Source organism: Aegilops tauschii, chromosome 7 (assembly GCF_002575655.3).
Source record: "Aegilops tauschii subsp. strangulata cultivar AL8/78 chromosome 7, Aet v6.0, whole genome shotgun sequence".
Lineage (NCBI taxonomy): Eukaryota > Viridiplantae > Streptophyta > Magnoliopsida > Poales > Poaceae > Aegilops > Aegilops tauschii.
In genome coordinates, this window is record NC_053041.3 from 643,351,980 (window position 1) to 643,370,347 (window position 18,368).

The 18,368-nt window shown below is 49.6% G+C and overlaps 1 protein-coding gene across 1 annotated transcript; it reads left to right on the forward strand.

The window, feature by feature from the left end:
* The first annotated feature begins 2,801 nt into the window (after positions 1 to 2,801).
* On the forward strand, positions 2,802 to 3,736 carry LOC109749923 (probable E3 ubiquitin-protein ligase ATL44). The gene has a single exon (XM_020308863.4). It carries the CDS (start codon positions 2,857 to 2,859, stop codon positions 3,505 to 3,507), a length of 651 nt encoding a protein of 216 aa, XP_020164452.1. The 5' UTR covers positions 2,802 to 2,856; the 3' UTR covers positions 3,508 to 3,736.
* The last annotated feature ends 14,632 nt before the right edge of the window (positions 3,737 to 18,368 follow it).

The window sequence follows — 18,368 nt, forward strand, 5'->3', positions numbered from 1 at the left end:
ATTTTGACACATAAAATAGTAGTACTTATCTTCGCACACAATGTTTTCTCTGCCATACCGCCCTCGGTAAGTCGAAGTGCTAATGAACCGACAAGTCAATAGCCGAAGTTATCCAATACATATCGTCTATCGTTATTTAAGTATGGACATACATTTTTAAATTTTACTTGCACAAAAAAGAGCATATGCTTAAGAGATATTAGCAAAAGTATAAAGATAGAAGAGCTGTAATGTACAACATATGTGTATCTCAGAAACATGGGTGCTTTGCATTCGAATGTTCTTCATGACTTAGTACTGATGCTGCCACAAAGCTTTTTGTGGGAAACACAAGACTATTATGATTTAAACTTATTTACACTCCCATAAAATAGATTCACAATCAAATTGTTGGTTTCTTTCGTAATTTGCTCAATCTGATTAGATAGATTTCTCATGGATGAGCTAGTGAAATTACATTATACTCCACTGCAACAAAAAGAATGTTGTAGGTATTCAATAATTATATAGTACCATAGTAGCATTAGAAAAGCAGGCACATTGTTCAATCCCTTTGGGAACCAAACTATTTAGCTAGAAGCAAAGGGAGTCATCTGGATCCTCCCTTAAGTAGCACTCAACTTGGCAAAAATATGGTGTTACAACCTGTTTTTTTGCTAAAGAACTGGTAAAGAACAATTTATTTGGCTGTGTACCTCACTTCAAGTTTCAAAAGTATAATCAAAGGTCCATGGCCAAAGGCAACTCAAACATGGATCTTCTTTTCTAGACACCAAACCTGGGATATCCAATGAACCGAAGCTTGACATAGATAATTGTGGATATACACACATATGTATGACAAAGTAAATTGTTCGGTAAATTAGTTAAGCTTGCCTTCATTGTGCGAGCTGGGAATTAATTGTGGTATAATTCAAAGTGTTCTGCTAAGAGAGAACATGTAAAAGCAAGAGGTATGTGTTAGATCCCCCCCCCCCCTTTTTTTCATTTTTCTTCACCATCTAAACTATGTCGATGATATACAACCCATGACAAGATTTGTCGTCACACTAACTCTGGATTGATAGATGGATCATGCATGTATATCTTAATACGTGATATACCATATAAATTATCTCAACATGCACACATGATATATGGATCTCCGGTATAGGCAATAGCTAGGTTTTCTGATAAAGATGTGATAGCTAGGTGGTACACACACTTATTTTGTGTCATCCTCCCGTGTGTTGTCTTGCTCATGTGGGTGAAATGGTCGACCTCCACAACTCTTTCGTATCTCACTTTCACTCTGTACAAAAGCACGATCCAAAAGGGGATTCAAAGTGCACCTCTTCGTCTCTAATCTTCCACACGCATGCATGCGCCTGGTTTAGTTAATCGTTACCTAGCGCTATCTGCCACTTGGCCTCCTCCTCCCCCTCCTCCTCCTCCTTCTCATACAGTAGCGTCAAAAGCACGATTAAAAGTATGTGTCTCTCCTCTTGCATACATGTGTGCACTTGTTTAGTTACTGGAGCCATTCCACTCACTCCTATGACAGTGCCACCACTAGCTAGATTCTACAAGGTACCTTTCCACCTAATACAATATTCCAAACTAATTTAGGACAGGTTCGGTTTGCAAATTGCAATGGATCAACAGGGATTGAAGGTGAAGAACATGAATTGTGCCAAGTTCCGTACCAATCCCCCTCAGTTCCTCCTATCCATACTATGCCGAACAAGCACTTAAATATGCATGCAGGCGTGCTGGTGCCTTTCACTGTCATGTTGGCCCGCTCTCTCTATCCACACATTTATTATTCATAAAACAAACACTAGAAATTCCATGCACCACTTACTCCTTAGTCAATTGTTTCGCTGATTTTGCTTACATGATTATTTTTGTGTTTCTGATAATTATTTGTCTTTTTTTTGGTTGCAAAGTTTCATGAAACAAAATCACATGTGTCATTTCTTCACCATTTTGTCCCATGAGTATGTACCTTTGTCAATGCTAGTTTCTCCAATTTTTTGTTGACGAACAAAGAATTTCGTGCATAGGATCCACCATTTCGGACCACGAATAGACCTGTAAGCCATTTTTACAAAGCCATGTAATAAAACAAAAATTTCATCCATTTCTTTCGCTTATGTTTGAGGTAGGATAACCAGCGGTGAATAAAAAAAAGAAGAATATATATAAGAAAAAGATCACCAGATGATTTTAGTCAAAAGGGCCCTCGAATCGACCTCTTTTCCTGCTTCACTTTACAATAATGAAAGTGCTTGGCACCATAATATTTTTCCTTTGGGAGCAAAGCACAAGCCAAAAGAGCTAAAGCATGTCTCATCCTTTTACACATACTGTGATTGGTCGCTAATTAGACGTTTAGTTACTATTATTACCACCGATCACTACCACTCAGTACGACAATGTCACTAGATTCTTCTCCTACCCCGCTTCCTTTCCAAAGCAAAAGAATAATACCGGTTCAGTCTCTCGAAGGTGCTCATAGAAATAGGGTGTGCGTGTGCGTTCATAGAAATGAGTGTATGCGTATATACGAGTGCTTGTGTCTCTACTGTGTTAAAAAAACACACAAAAGGATAATAATAATACAAGCAAAGTTGCCACGCGTGCATGGACAAATATCCCATTGCCATGCATGGACCCGTTCAGGCGTCTGCCACTACCACATGGGCCCGGCGCTACCTGTCCTGGGCCAACTACTCCTTCCACTGCCGTGGCATCCCACGATTCATCTACGCTATAAAAACTCACGCGCTCACGACGCACGGTCAGAACTCACACACACACATCTGCTCAGTCAAAGCTATTAGCCACCGGAGTATTCCACACCACAGCAACACTATGCGGGCTCCGGCGAACCTCCTGCACCGCAGCACGGCCGTTGCAGCCGGCCCCGGCGAGCCGTCTCCTTGGCCTTCCTCATTGCCGTCGCCTCATCCGGAGCAGCAGCAGCAGACGGCGCCGGTGATGGCGATGGACTCGGACATGGTGGTGATCCTGGCGTCGCTGCTGTGCGCGCTTGTCTGCGTCCTCGGCCTCGCCCTCGTCTCTCGCTGCGCGTGTGGGCGACGACGCTCTAACTCTACTTCATCCTCTGTGCCTCTTCCCCCGAAAGGCCTCAAGAAGAAGGCCATCGATGCGCTCCCCACCGTCTCCTTCAACGTGGCCGGCGCGTCACCGCAGTCATCGGCATCAGCGGCGGCATGCTCGTCGTCATTGGAGTGCGCGATATGCCTCACGGAGTTTACCGACGGGGAGAGCGTGCGCGTGCTCCCGCTCTGCGGCCACAACTTTCACGTGGCCTGCGTCGACGGCTGGCTCCGGACGTGTGCCACCTGCCCCTCCTGCCGCGCCCCCATCGTCGCCACACCGGCTCAGCTGCCGGTGGTGCCAACGGTGGTCGTGGTGGTGGCAGCGGCGAACAACAGGTGCAGGAGGTGCGGGGAGCTGGAAGCGCCGGCTGGTGGTGCGGATTGCACGTTCTTGCCTTAGCTTTTATCTTACTCTTTTTCGAGTGTTACTGTTAGATACTAGTATACTAGAGTACTTGTTAGTTTGTCAGGGAGCCAGAGGAACGGAATCTTCTGTGAGATATCACTGTTACCGATAGGGTGTTGGTGGGTGTATTGTAACTCATATTGGATGTACGCATCCCATGTGGGGCTTCGTGTAATTTCAACCCTGGCTTCTATAAAGTTAAGGCATGCTATTGGTATGCTCTTGAAAAGAAATAAGGCTTGAAATATTTTCCTTGCAAAGAGAAAAAGTCCGCTCCTTTTTCAGGGAAAAAAAGTCTGTACTGTTATTGTACCTTCAGTATTCTTCCACCTTTCATTTTTATCTACTAGCAAAAGAGCCAGTGCGTTGCAACGGGACAAGAAAATATCGCACGGCCCTAACCCAATCACCATGACTAAGACACCAATAGGTCTTTTCGAGGCGTCTCTCTCGGTACAAGACGAGAAATCTGCTTTTTTTCATGCAAGATTTTGCCAAGCATACATGCACGGTTATCAACGGTTTCTTTTGTCTCCAATTTGACTTTGAGGAGCTGTTTATTGCAATCCAGGTCGGTGTCGGTACAAAAGAAAGATGGATCGTGTGCTATTATTAAGGTTGCATCCTAAATAGCACTTAAAAATATTTAGCAGGTAAAATAACATCATATTCATGTTGTACATATATTTCTAATCAAATTTCATATGTAACATATTAAAATTGGAGTTAGGGTATAAGATATGGGTATTTAAAAATATATATTATTTGTTCTAGATGGACTGAGGGTTAATTATAGAAACGACAGGGGTTTTTCCACTAAAACGCAAAAAAGATTCGTTTTCTGTCACTTATTGGTGAAGTGCGGGTTATTTATCAGAAAAGAGAGGATTTTCTGTAAAACAGTAAAAAAAACTGTTAGTAGGATTGGCCCGAACAAAAAACAAGGTGCTTGTAGTAGGATTGGCATGTCTACACAGGTGTAGAGTGGGATGATGGCATATATGCGAGGAAACATGGAAACGTTAACTTTTTGGCAAAGGTGGCAGACTAGCTAACATTTGGGATAAGATTACATGAGAAGAAGATATTATATATACTCTGCATCTCGATCTAAATATCTCTGCACTTCCGCCGGCCTTTCATGATGGGTGGATGCCCTTTATGTGTACCGTCTAGTCTCAAAGATTCACCTTTTTCTGTAGCGAAAGGTTCGTCAGCTACCTGGTGATTGAAACGTCCATGGTTTTGAGTTTTGGGGATCAGAGCATGTACGTGTCGGGGATCGTTGCAGAAATTAAAATTTTCTACGCATCACCAAGATCAATCTATGTAGTCATCTAGCAACGAGAGAGAGGAGTGCATCTACATACCCTTGTAGATCGCGAGCGGAAGCGTTCAAGAGAACGGGGTTGATGGAGTCGTACTCGTCGTGATCCAAATCACCGATGACCGAGCGCCGAACGGACGGCAACTCCGCGTTCAACACACGTATGGTTGGGAAGACGTCTCCTCCTTCTTGATCCAGCAAGGGGGAGGGAGAGGTTGATGGAGATCCAGCAGCACGACGGCGTGGTGGTGGAAGTAGCGGGATCCTGGCAGGGCTTCGCCAAGCGCAAGCGGGGAGGAAGAGGTGTCACGGGAGGGAGGGAGGCGCCAGGGCTTGGGTGCGGCTGCTCTCCCTCCCCCCCTTTATATAGGGTCCCTGGGGGGGGGGGGGGCGCCGGCCCTAGGAGATGCAATCTCCAAGGGGGGCGGCGGCCAAGGGGGGTGGCTTGCCCCCCAAGCCAAGTGGGGCGCCCGCCCACCCCCAGGGTTTCCAACCCTAGGCGCAGGGGAGGCCCAAGGGGGGCGCACCAGCCCACCAGGGGCTGGTTCCCTTCCCCACTTCAGCCCATGGGCCCCTCCGGGATAGGTGGCCCCACCCGGTGGACCCCCGGGACCCTTCCGGTGGTCCCGGTACAATACCGGTGACCCCCGAAACTTTCCCGGTGGCCGAAACTGGACTTCCTATATATAATTCTTCACCTCCGGACCATTCCGGAACTCCTCGTGACGTCCGGGATCTCATCCGGGACTCCGAACAACTTTCGGGTTACCGCATACTAGTATCTCTACAACCCTAGCGTCACCGAACCTTAAGTGTGTAGACCCTACGGGTTCGGGAGACATGCAGACATGACCGAGACGATTCTCCGATCAATAACCAACAGCGGGATCTGGATACCCATGTTGGCTCCCACATGTTCCACGATGATCTCATTGGATGAACCACGATGTCGAGGATTCAATCAATCCCGTATACAATTCCCTTTGTCAATCGGTACGTTACTTGCCCGAGATTCGATCGTCGGTATCACAATACCTTGTTCAATCTCGTTACCGGCAAGTCACTTTACTCGTACCGTAATGCATGATCCCGTGACCAAACACTTGGTCACATTGAGCTCATTATGATGATGCATTACCGAGTGGGCCCAGAGATACCTCTCCGTCATACGGAGTGACAAATCCCAGTCTTGATTCGTGCCAACCCAACAGACACTTTCAGAGATACCCGTAGTGCACCTTTATAGTCACCCAGTTATGTTGTGACGTTTGGCACACCCAAAGCACTCCTATGGTATCCGGGAGTTGCACAATCTCATGGTCTAAGGAAATGATACTTGACATTTGGAAAAGCTCTAGCAAACGAACTACACGATCTTGTGCTATGCTTAGGATTGAGTCTTGTCCATCACATCATTCTCCTAATGATGTGATCCCGTTATCAATGACATCCAATGTCCATAGTCAGGAAACCATGACTATCCGTTGATCAACGAGCTAGTCAACTAGAGGCTCACTAGGGACATGTTGTGGTCTATGTATTCACACATGTACTACGATTTCCGGATAACACAATTATAGCATGAACAATAGACAATTATCATGAACAAGGAAATATAATAATAACCATTTTATTATTGCCTCTAGGGCATATTTCCAACAGTCTCCCACTTGCACTAGAGTCAATAATCTAGTTACATTGTGATGAATCGAACACCCATAGAGTTCTGGTGTTGATCATGTTTTGCTCTAGGGAGAGGTTTAGTCAACGGATCTGCTACATTCAGGTCCGTATGTACTTTACAAATATCTATGTCTCTATTTTGAACATTTTCACGAATGGAGTTGAAGCGACGCTTGATATGCCTGGTCTTCCTGTGAAACCTGGGCTCCTTGGCAAGGGCAATACCTCCAGTGTTGTCACAGAAGAGAGTCATCGGGCCCGACGCATTGGGAATCACTCCTAGGTCGGTAATGAACTCCTTCACCCAGATTGCTTCTTGTGCTGCCTCTGAGGCCGCCATGTATTCCGCTTCACATGTAGATCCCGCCACAACGCTTTGCTTGCAACTGCACCAGCTTACTGCCCCACCATTCAAAATATACACGTATCCGGTTTGTGACTTAGAGTCATCCAGATCTATGTCGAAACTAGCATCGACGTAACCCTTTACGACGAGCTCTTCGTCACCTCCATAAACGAGAAACATATCCTTAGTCCTCTTCAGGTACTTCAGGATATTCTTGACCGCTATCCAGTGTTCCATGCCGGGATTACTTTGGTACCTTCCTACCAAACTTACGGCAAGGTTTACATCAGGTCTAGTACACAGCATGGCATACATAATAGACCCTATGGCCGAGGCATAGGGGACGACACTCATCTTTTCTCTATCTTCTGCCGTGGTCGGGCATTGAGCCATGCTCAATTGCACACCTTGCAATATAGGCAAGAACTCCTTCTTGGACTGATCCATATTGAACTTCTTCAATATCTTGTCAAGGTACGTACTTTGTGAAAGACCAATGAGGCGTCTTGATCTATCTCTATAGATCTTGATGCCTAATATATAAGCAGCTTCTCCAAGGTCCTTCATTGAAAAACACTTATTCAATTAGGCCTTTATACTTTCCAAGAATTCTATATCATTTCCCATCAATAGTATGTCATCCACATATAATATGAGAAATGCTACAGAGCTCCCACTCACTTTCTTGTAAACACAGGCTTCTCCATAAGTCTGTGTAAACCCAAACGCTTTGATCATCTCATCAAATGGAATGTTCCAACTCCGAGATGCTTGCACTAGCCCATAGATGGAGCGCTGGAGCTTGCATACCTTGTTAGCATTCTTAGGGTCGACAAAACCTTCCGGCTGCATCATATACAATTCTTCCTTAAGAAAGCCGTAAAGGAATGCCGTTTTGACGTCCATTTGCCATATCTCATAATCATAGAATGCGGCAATTGCTAACATGATTCGGACGGACTTCAGCTTCGCTACGGGTGAGAAGGTCTCATCGTAGTCAACCCCTTGAACTTGTCGATAACCCTTAGTGACAAGTCGAGCCTTATAGATGGTCACATTACCATCCGCGTCTGTCTTCTTCTTAAAGATCCATTTATTTTCTATTGCTCGCCGATCATCGGGCAAGTCAGTCAAAGTCCATACTTCGTTTTCATACATGGATCCTATCTCGGATTTCATGGCTTCTAGCCATTTGTCGGAATCTGGGCCCGCCATTGCTTCTTCATAGTTCGAAGGTTCACCGTTGTATAACAACATGATTTCCAAGACAGGGTTGCCGTACCACTCTGGCGCGGAACGTGTCCTTGTGGACCTACGAAGTTCAGCAGTAACTTGATCTGAAGCTCCATGATCATCATCATTAACTTCCTCCCCAGCCGGTGCAGGCACCACAGGAACATCTTCCCGCGCTGCGCTACTTTCCGGTTCGGAAGGGGTGACTACCACCTCATCAAGTTCCACTTTCCTCCCACTCATTTCTTTCGAGAGAAATTCTTTCTCCAGAAAGGATCCGTTCTTAGCAACAAAGATATTGCCTTCGGATCTGAGGTAGAAGGTATACCAATAGTTTCCTTAGGGTATCCTATGAAGACGCATTTTTCCGATTTGGGTTCGAGCTTTTCAGGTTGAAGTTTCTTGACATAAGCATCGCATCCCCAAACTTTTAGAAACGACAGCTTAGGTTTCTTCCCAAACCATAATTCATACGGTGTCGTCTCAACGGATTTCGACGGAGCCCTATTTAAAGTGAATGCGGCAGTCTCTAAAGCATAGCCCCAAAATGAGAGCGGTAGATCGGTAAGAGACATCATAGATCGCACCATATCCAATAGAGTGCGATTACGACGTTCAGACACACCATTTCGCTGAGGTGTTCCAGGCGCCGTGAGTTGTGAAACTATTCCACATTTCCTGAAGTGTGTGCCAAATTCGTGACTCAAATATTCCCCTCCACGATCTGATCGTAAGAACTTTATTTTTCTGTCACGTTGATTCTCAACCTCACGCTGAAATTCCTTGAACTTTTCAAAGGTCTCAGACTTGTGTTTCATCAGGTAGACATACCCATATCTACTCAAGTCATCAGTGAGAGTGAGAACATAACGATAGCCACCGCGAGCCTCAACACTCATTGGACCGCATACATCAGTATGTATGATTTCCAATAAGTTGGTTGCTCGCTCCATTGTTCCGGAGAACGGAGTCTTGGTCATCTTACCCATGAGGCATGGTTCGCACGTGTCAAATGATTCGTAATCAAGAGACTCCAAAAGTCCATCTGCATGGAGCTTCTTCATGCGTTTGACACCAATGTGACCAAGACGGCAGTGCCACAAGTATGTGGGACTATCATTATCAACCTTACATCTTTTGGTATTCACACTATGAATATGTGTAACACTACATTCGAGATTCATAAGAATAAACCATTAACCAGCGGGGCATGACCATAAAACATATCTCTCATATAAATAGAACAACCATTATTCTCGTAGTTAAATGAGTAGCCATCTCGAATTAAACGAGATCCTGATACAATGTTCATGCTCAAAGCTGGCACTAAATAACAATTATTGAGGTTTAAAACTAATCCCGTAGGTAAATGTAGAGGTAGCGTGCCGACGGCGATCACATCGACCTTGGAACCATTCCCGACGCGCATCGTCACCTAAGTCCTTTGCCAGTCTCCGTTTATTCCGCAGCTCCTGCTTTGAGTTACAAATATGAGCAACCGCACCGGTATCAAATACCCAAGAGCTACTACGAGTGCTGGTAAGGTACACATCAATAACATGTATATCACATATACCTTTGGTGTTGCCGGCCTTCTTGTCCGCTAAGTACTTGGGGCAGTTCCGCTTCCAGTGACCACTTCCCTTGCAATAAAAGCACTCTCAGTCTCAGGCTTGGGTCCATTCTTTGGCTTCTTCCCGGCAACTGGCTTACCGGGCGCCGCAATTCCCTTGCCGTCCTTCTTGAAGTTCTTCTTACCCTTTCCTTTCTTGAACTTAGTGGTTTTATTCACCATCAACACTTGATGTTCCTTTTTGATCTCCACCTCCGCTGATTTCAGCATTGAATATACCTCAGGAATGGTCTTTTCCATCCCCTGCATATTGAAGTTCATAACAAAGCTCTTGTAGCTCGGTGGAAGCGACTGAAGGATTCTGTCAATGACCGCGTCATCCGGGAGATTAACTCCCAGCTGAGTCAAGCGGTTGTGTAACCCAGACATTTTGAGTATGTGCTCACTGACAGAACTATTTTCCTCCATCTTACAACTGAAGAACTTGTCGGAGACTTCATGTCTCTCGACCCGGGCATGAGCTTGGAAAACCATTTTCAGCTCTTCGAACATCTCATATGCTCCGTGTTGCTCAAAACGCTTTTGGAGCCCCGGTTCTAAGCTGTAAAGCATGCCGCACTGAACGAGGGAGTAATCATCAGCATGCTGCTGCCAAGCGTTCATAACGTCTTGGTTCTCTGGGATGGGTGCGTCACCTAGCGGTGCTTCTAGGACATAATCTTTCTTGGCAGCTATGAGGATGATCCTCAGGTTCCGGACCCAGTCCGTATAGTTGCTGCCATCATCTTTCAGCTTGGTTTTCTCTAGGAACGCGTTGAAGTTGAGGGCAACATTAGCGTGGGCCATTTGATCTACAAGACATATTGTAAAGATTTTAGACTAAGTTCATGATAATTAAGTTCATCTAATCAAATTATTCAATGAACTCCCACTCAGATAGACATCCCTCTAGTCATCTAAGTGAAACATGATCCGAGTCAACTAGTCCGTGTCCGATCATCACGTGAGACGGACTAGTCAGCATCGGTGAACATCTTCATGTTGATCGTATCTTCTATACGACTCATGCTCGACCTTTCGGTCTTCCGTGTTCCGAGGCCATGTCTGTACATGCTAGGCTCGTCAAGTCAACCTAAGTGTATTGCGTGTGTAAATCTGGCTTACACCCGTTGTATTCGAACGTTAGAATCTATCACACCCGATCATCATGTGGTGCTTCGAAACAACGAACCTTCGCAAAGGTGCACAGTTAGGGGGAACACTTTCTTAAAATTATTGCGAGGGATCATCTTATTTAAGCTACCGTCGTTCTAAGCAAATAAGATGTAAAACATGATAAACATCACATGCAATCAAATAGTGACATGATATGGCCAATATCATTTTGCTCCTTTTGATCTCCATCTTCGGGGCGCCATGATCATCTTCGTCACCGGCATGACACCATGATCTCCATCATCATGATCTCCATCATCGTGTCTTCATGAAGTTGTCACGCCAATGATTACTTCTACTTCTATGGCTAACGTGTTTAGCAATAAAGTAAAGTAATTTACATGGCGTTATTCAATGACACGCAGGTCATACAAAAAATAAAGGCAACTCCTATGGCTCCTGCCGGTTGTCATACTCATCGACATGCAAGTCGTGATTCCTATTACAAGAACATGATCAATCTCATACATCACATATATTTCATTCATCACATCCTTTTGGCCATATCACATCACAAGGCATATGCTGCAAAAACAAGTTAGACGTCCTCTAATTGTTGTTGCATGTTTTTACGTGGCTTCTATAGGTTTCTAGCAAGAACGTTTCTTACCTACGTAAAACCACAACGTGATATGCCAATTTCTATTTACCCTTCATAAGGACCCTTTTCATCGAATCCGATCCGACTAAAGTAGGAGAGACGGACACCCGCTAGCCACCTTATGCAACTAGTGCATGTCAGTCGGTGGAACCTGTCTCACGTAAGCGTACGTGTAAGGTCGGTCCGGGCCGCTTCATCCCACGATGCCGCCGAAACAAGATAAGACTAGTAGTGGCAAGAAAATTGACAACATCTACGCCCACAACAAGTTTGTGTTCTACTCGTGCATAGAATCTACGCATAAACCTGGCTCATGATGCCACTGTCGGGGATCGTTGCAGAAATTAAAATTTTCTACGCATCACCAAGATCAATCTATGGAGTCATCTAGCAACGAGAGAGAGGAGTGCATCTACATACCCTTGTAGATCGCGAGCGGAAGCGTTCAAGAGAACGGGGTTGATGGAGTCGTACTCGTCGTGATCCAAATCACCGATGACCGAGCGCCGAACGGACGGCACCTCCGCGTTCAACACACGTACGGTTGGGAAGACGTCTCCTCCTTCTTGATTCAGCAAGGGGGAGGGAGAGGTTGATGGAGATCCAGCAGCACGACGGCGTGGTGGTGGAAGTAGCGGGATCCCGGCAGGGCTTCGCCAAGCGCAAGCGGGGAGGAAGAGGTGTCACGGGAGGGAGGGAGGCGCCAGGGCTTGGGTGCGGCTGCCCTCCCTCCCCCTTTATATAGGGTCCCTGGGGGGGGGGGGCGCCGGCCCTAGGAGATGCAATCTCCAAGGGGGGCGGCGGCCAAGGGGGGTGGCTTGCCCCCCAAGCCAAGTGGGGCGCCCCCACCCCCCAGGGTTTCCAACCCTAGGCGCAGGGGAGGCCCAAGGGGGGCGCACCAGCCCACCAGGGGCTGGTTCCCTTCCCCACTTCAGCCCATGGGGCCCTCCGGGATAGGTGGCCCCACCCGGTGGACCCCCGGGACCCTTTCGGTGGTCCCGGTACAATACCGGTGACCCCCGAAACTTTCCCGGTTGCCGAAACTAGACTTCCTATATATAATTCGTCACCTCCGGACCATTCCGGAACTCCTCGTGACGTCCGGGATCTCATCCGGGACTCTGAACAACTTTCGGGTTACCGCATACTAGTATCTCTACAACCCTAGCGTCACCGAACCTTAAGTGTGTAGACCCTACGGGTTCGGGAGACATGCAGACATGACCGAGACGATTCTCCGGTCAATAACCAACAACGGGATCTGGATACCCATGTTGGCTCCCACATGTTCCACGATGATCTCATCGGATGAACCACGATGTCGAGGATTCAATCAATCCCGTATACAATTCCCTTTGTCAATCGGTACGTTACTTGCCCGAGATCCGATCGTCGGTATCCCAATACCTTGTTCAATCTCGTTACCGGCAAGTCACTTTACTCGTACCGTAATGCATGATCCCGTGACCAAACACTTGGTCACATTGAGCTCATTATGATGATGCATTACCGAGTGGGCCCAGAGATACCTCTCCGTCATTTTTTTAGAACGAAGACGCTAGGAGCGTCCGGCTTTAAATTAATAAAGCCCACAACATAGGCAGCGTAACAGACAGCGTTAGGACCCCGAACACGAGCTCGGAGGCTCAGACATAAGTTTCGAAACAGAGCACGGAGGCTCAGACCACGACGGCACGAAGGCGCACAAGTCTAGACCAGGCCAGCAGTAGCACGCAGCAAGGCAAATTACAGGCCCGGAGGCAGAGCATAGAGCACGCAGGCTGGCTCGCAAGACAAAAGGGCCACTTCACGGCGCAGAGGTGGCAGATGGCTCCCTAGCCAAAACGTAGATCTGACGAAGGCGATCTTGGGCGAGCTTCAGTTTTTCAGCATCCTTGCGCTTCGCCAACGGACTCCATTGCTGCAGAAGAAGGTTGCATTTGTAGATTATGTTAGCAGGGTGAGATGGGAAGATACCCTCGATAGCAAGTTTGTTCCTAGTGAGCCAGACTGCCCAGGTCAAGGCGCTGAAACAGCTCCAGAGCACTCGGTTGTTGCCACCGTGAAACGAGCCTAGTATGGTTGCGAGGTCAGACGCAGACCGGGGATCCCAGGAGGAGTTGGCTGCAGCACGGACGACACTCCAAGCAAAACGTGCCAGAGGACATTGGAAGAAAACATGGGTCGCGTCCTCCAGGACGTTACATATCGCACACAGACCAGTCGACGGCCCATTGCGTTTGGCGACGTTAGCCGAAGTAGGCAGTCTATTGCGGAACAGTTGCCAGAAAAACACCTTAATCCTGAGCGGAAGGCGCGCGTTCCACAAGCCCTTTGGCACCTGGAAGGATGGGCCCTGGCATAGTTTACGGTAAAGAGACTTGACCGAAAACTTGCCAGACGGGGTGAGGGCCCAGGTGACTGTGTCCGCCGTCGGCGACAGCGAGACCGGCGCGATGGTATGAAGCAATTCCGTTAGGTGTGCTTGTTCTACTTGCGATAACTCTCTCCGGAAATGCAATACCGGAGGGGAAGAGGCAAGCGCCGTGGCAACTGAGATCTCCGGGTTGACAGCCAGGGTATAGAGGTTCTGGAAGTCGACCAGAGGGGATTGGCTCCCACCCAGTGATCCAGCCAGAAGCGAGCCGAGCGTCCATTACCAATGGAGAACTTGGCTCCCAGAGCGAAAGCTGGCCGTACCGCTTGAAGATCGTTCCAGAAAGGAGATCCCCTCGCCACGCCCTCGAAAAAATTCCCGTTCGGGAAGTACTTGGCCCGCAGCAGATCAACCCATAGACCCGTCGCTCCCTGCGAGAGTTTCCAGATCCATTTGCACAAGAGTGCAGCGTTCTGGATTCTGGTGTTTGTGATCCCAAGCCCTCCCAGGTCCTTGGGGCGGCACACCGCAGCCCACTTGACCATGTGGTACTTGCGTTTTGGTCCCGAGCCTTCCCAAAAGAAACGGGACCGCGGTGTGTCCATCTTGGCGTGTACCCCTTCCGCCAGGAGGAACAAACCCATTGCAAATTGCGGCAGCGAGGAGAGGCTCGCGTTCGTCAGCACTAACCTAGCTGCAGAGGAGAGGAACTTCCCCCTCCACAGACTGACCCGCTCTCCCACCTTGGTCCAGAGCGGAGCCCACCCGTCGATCTTGATGCGTTTGGCATCCAATGGGAGACCTAGGTAGGTAAACGGCATATTGCCAAGTTTGCAATTAAGCAGGTCCGCTATGTGTCTACCTTCATCCGCCTCCAAGCCCATAGGCATCACTTCACACTTGTGAAAGTTGATCTTAAGCCCTGACATAAGCTCGAAGCTAATCAGTAAGGCTTTGACCGTAGCCACACTATGGAGGTCGGGCTGGAACAGCAGCAGCGTATCGTCTGCGTATTGCAGGTGCGAAATCCCCCCTAGGATGAGGTGTCCCAACACCCCTTTAATGTGTCCTGCCTCCGTTGCTTTCCGCAGCATAGCTGCCAACGCATCAGCGACGAAGTTGAACAAGAGCGGCGACATGGGGTCGCCTTGCGTAAGCAACGCTTGTTCCTGAAGAAGTGCCCTATTTCTCCATTCACCGAGACCGCAGTTTGGCCCCCCGAGACCAATTGCATGACTCGGTGCACCCATACCGGCGAGAATCCTCGACTGGTGAGGATCTGCCTGAGGAAGTCCCAATTAACTCTGTCGTAGGCCTTCTCAAAGTCTAGTTTAAGTAGAATCGCTGGTTCGTGTGTGCGCTTGAGCTCATGAAGGGTCTCTTGCAGCGCTAGTGGACCCTCCAGAATGTTCCTACCCCTAATGAACGCCGACTGGGCACGACTAATGGTGCGATGGGCGATCGGTGAGAGCCGAGTGGCACAGCTTTTGGCGCAGATTTTAAACGGAACGTTAATCAGCGCGATAGGTCTGTACTGGCGTATGTTGTCCGCCCCTGGCACTTTTGGGATAAGCGATAGGACGCCGTAGTTTAACCTAGCAATATCCACGAAGCCACGCATGAAGCCGTTACACACCTCGTAGATGGGCCCGCGGAGCAATGGCCAAAAGCGCTTAAACATCGCCACCGGCCACCCGTCCGGCCCCGGGGCCGTGTCAGTTTTCATGCTTAGGAGAGCGTCGTCAATCTCCTTAGGGAGAAACGCGAGCCCCAACTCTTCGTTCTCGCTGTGTAGTACCTTTTGGTACGGGAGCCACACCTCCGTGCTGAGGCGCGCTTGTTGTGCCTCGTCGGTCCCCATCAGACTTATGTAGAAGTCGTAGATATGATGGGTGATTTCCGAGTGTTGTAGAAGAAGCCCCTGCTCCGACTGCAACCTAAGAATTGAGCATTTCCTACGTCTGCCGTTCGCGTACGCGTGGAAATACTGAGTGTTCGCGTCTCCTTTGAGCGTCCACTTGAGACCACCCCTGCGCCTCCAATATTCCTCCTCTGCCCGCAACAGAGCTTCGACTTGCCCTTCCAAGGCGTATCGATGCGCCCATTCTTGCTCAGAGAAAGGGCGAGTGTCCGCTTGATTATCTAGGACGATTATTTCAGCAAGAAGCCTCTCCCTGAGGATCTTGTCAGCACGCCCCTGGTTCGCGCCCCAACCCTTTAGGCTTGCGCGGAGGCGGCCCCCGACAGCGATCCAAAACTCCATAGGGCCACGTTGCTAGCCTGCGAGTTGGACGCTATCTCTCCCTAAAGATGGAGTCGAAATCTGTGACCTCAAACCACGCGGTTTCGAAGAAGAACCGCGGGCTGCGGCGAATCCTGTCCTCCCCTGAGGAAAAGATGAGGGGCACATGGTCCGAACCAATCCTGGTTTCTGCAAGGAGCGAGCATAGTGGAAACACCACTTCCCAGTCTGGAGACATGAAAACCCGATCCAAGACGGATCGCACCGGGGCTAGTTGCTTGTTAGTCCAAGTATACCTTGCCCCAGTTCTGGCCACTTCCCTAAGTGCCATAGATGCAACAGCATTGTTGAACATAGCCACCCTTGGCCAATTGATATTATCGTTATTTTTGTCTGCTCCTGACCGAATCAGGTTAAAGTCACCTCCCACCAATAACGGGAGTTGGGCTACCGAAACCTCCCTCACCTTGGCTTCAAGTTCTCCCAAGAACTCGGCCGAGCGTGAGTGATCTGCTGGTCCATAGACTTGCACGATCACAAGCTCGCGAAGTGACGCTCGCACGCGGATGTTGGCAGCAATGAAGAAGATGCCGACCTCCCAGGTCAGCACCTCGAATGTGGCGCTACAGAACCCTAGCAACATACCACCCGAATGGCCCGTTGCCGGCTTATGGTGCCAGAAAAAGCGCTCAAGGGGATCTATGGCTAGGATATCATGGTGCCTAAACTCTGCTCTAATCGTTTCCTGGAGCCCGACGATATCGATGGCTTCTTTCCTAATATAATCTTTAAGTTGGGTGCGCCGACCTGCGTGACCGAAGCCACGGATGTTCCAAAGAAGCGCACGCATCTAGATGACGCGATTGCGCAGGCGCACCCCCCTTGAGGTGATCGCCTTGTCCACACGCCTCACCTTGCCGCAGCGAGGCGAGGAAGGAGCAGCAACCCCTGTTGCTGTCTCCCCTTCGGGCCGGATCGCTAGCAACGTCGAGGGCTCAGCCTCAAGTGCCAGACGATCCGCGTGTTGAGCAGCCGCCGCTGTCAGCGCCGCCTGCGCCATCTCCTTCGCGCGCATCAGTGAGATGAGTTCGCGCATCCCTCCCTCACCCATCGGTTCAACCCCACTCTCTCCCAAGACCTCGCTCAAGTGATCATCCGAAAAGGAGTCGAGAATCGTAAAACGAGGCAAGGGATTACCTGAGGTTTCGAGGTTCTTCTAAGCTTGTAGGAGTTGGGCACGTTGGAGAGACGGAAGATTCCCTTTGGCACCCTTGGCCCGAGCGCTGACCCGCACAGGGGCCGCCTGCCCCTCCACCACGGCCTTGGAGCGCTTGGCCTTCGGGAAGGACGCCGTCTTGGTCGCCTCCTGAGCGGGCGGGCCGGGGACAGGCACCGCCAGAGCCATCACCGCCTGGCGCGGCGTCGCGGGCGCTCCTAAGAGCTCCGCTGCACGCCTGGCCTCCGCGGTGACCTTGCGAACCGCCACCTTCTTGAGCTGCTTCACCACGCCAAGCTTGTTGCTGCTGCGGCCGCCTTGGGTCGGGGAACGCGAGGAGAGAGGCAACGAGGCTGCCGACGCCACACCCGGGGTGCGGGTATCGTCCTGCGTCTCCACCAGCATGTCCGAAACCACCCCAGCCGCCATCCTCGCCGGAGGAGACGTGACGGACCCCAGGTTGGAGCCGTACTGGTTTGGGATCGAGAGCTCCAGCTCCACGGACCCCCCACCAGGGGCTGCTCCATCATTGGCATCTGCACTTGGTCCGCCGCCCCGCCTTTGTCGGTGATGCCCAACTTCTCCCACGCCGCCGTATCGATGGAGTCATCCTCCATACTAGCATCAAGATCCTTGTCGCCGTCACGCCCCGGCCCATCCGGGTCCTGGCCACGGTTGGGGGGAGGGGGGTTGGGGGACGGGAGGGCAGGAGCCGCGAGTTGCTCCGGGGGAAGCTCGGGCTCGATGGAGATGTTGAAGCCTTCACCGTTGAACCAAATCTGGACCTGGCCTCGGAGCTTGCTAGGATTGCGGCAGGCGAAGCGCATGCTGACCGGCCCCGGACGGGTCAAGGACGCCTCCTCGACCAACAGGGGACGGCCGAGCATAGTGGTGGCCGCCATGAGCCGGTCGGAGCGTCGGTGCTTGGGTGGGACGCCACCCAGCTTGACCCACACCTCCGGCATGGCCAGACCCTTGGGCGCGTCGAGAACCGCATCACGTATGTCCACCATGAGGTTGTTGAGGGAGATGAATACCTCTC

What these genes read in the sequence shown, in the direction of transcription:
- LOC109749923 (XM_020308863.4), top strand. Translation starts at nt 2,857, where the DNA reads ATGCGGGCTCCGGCGAACCTCCTGCACCGCAGCACGGCCGTTGCAGCC.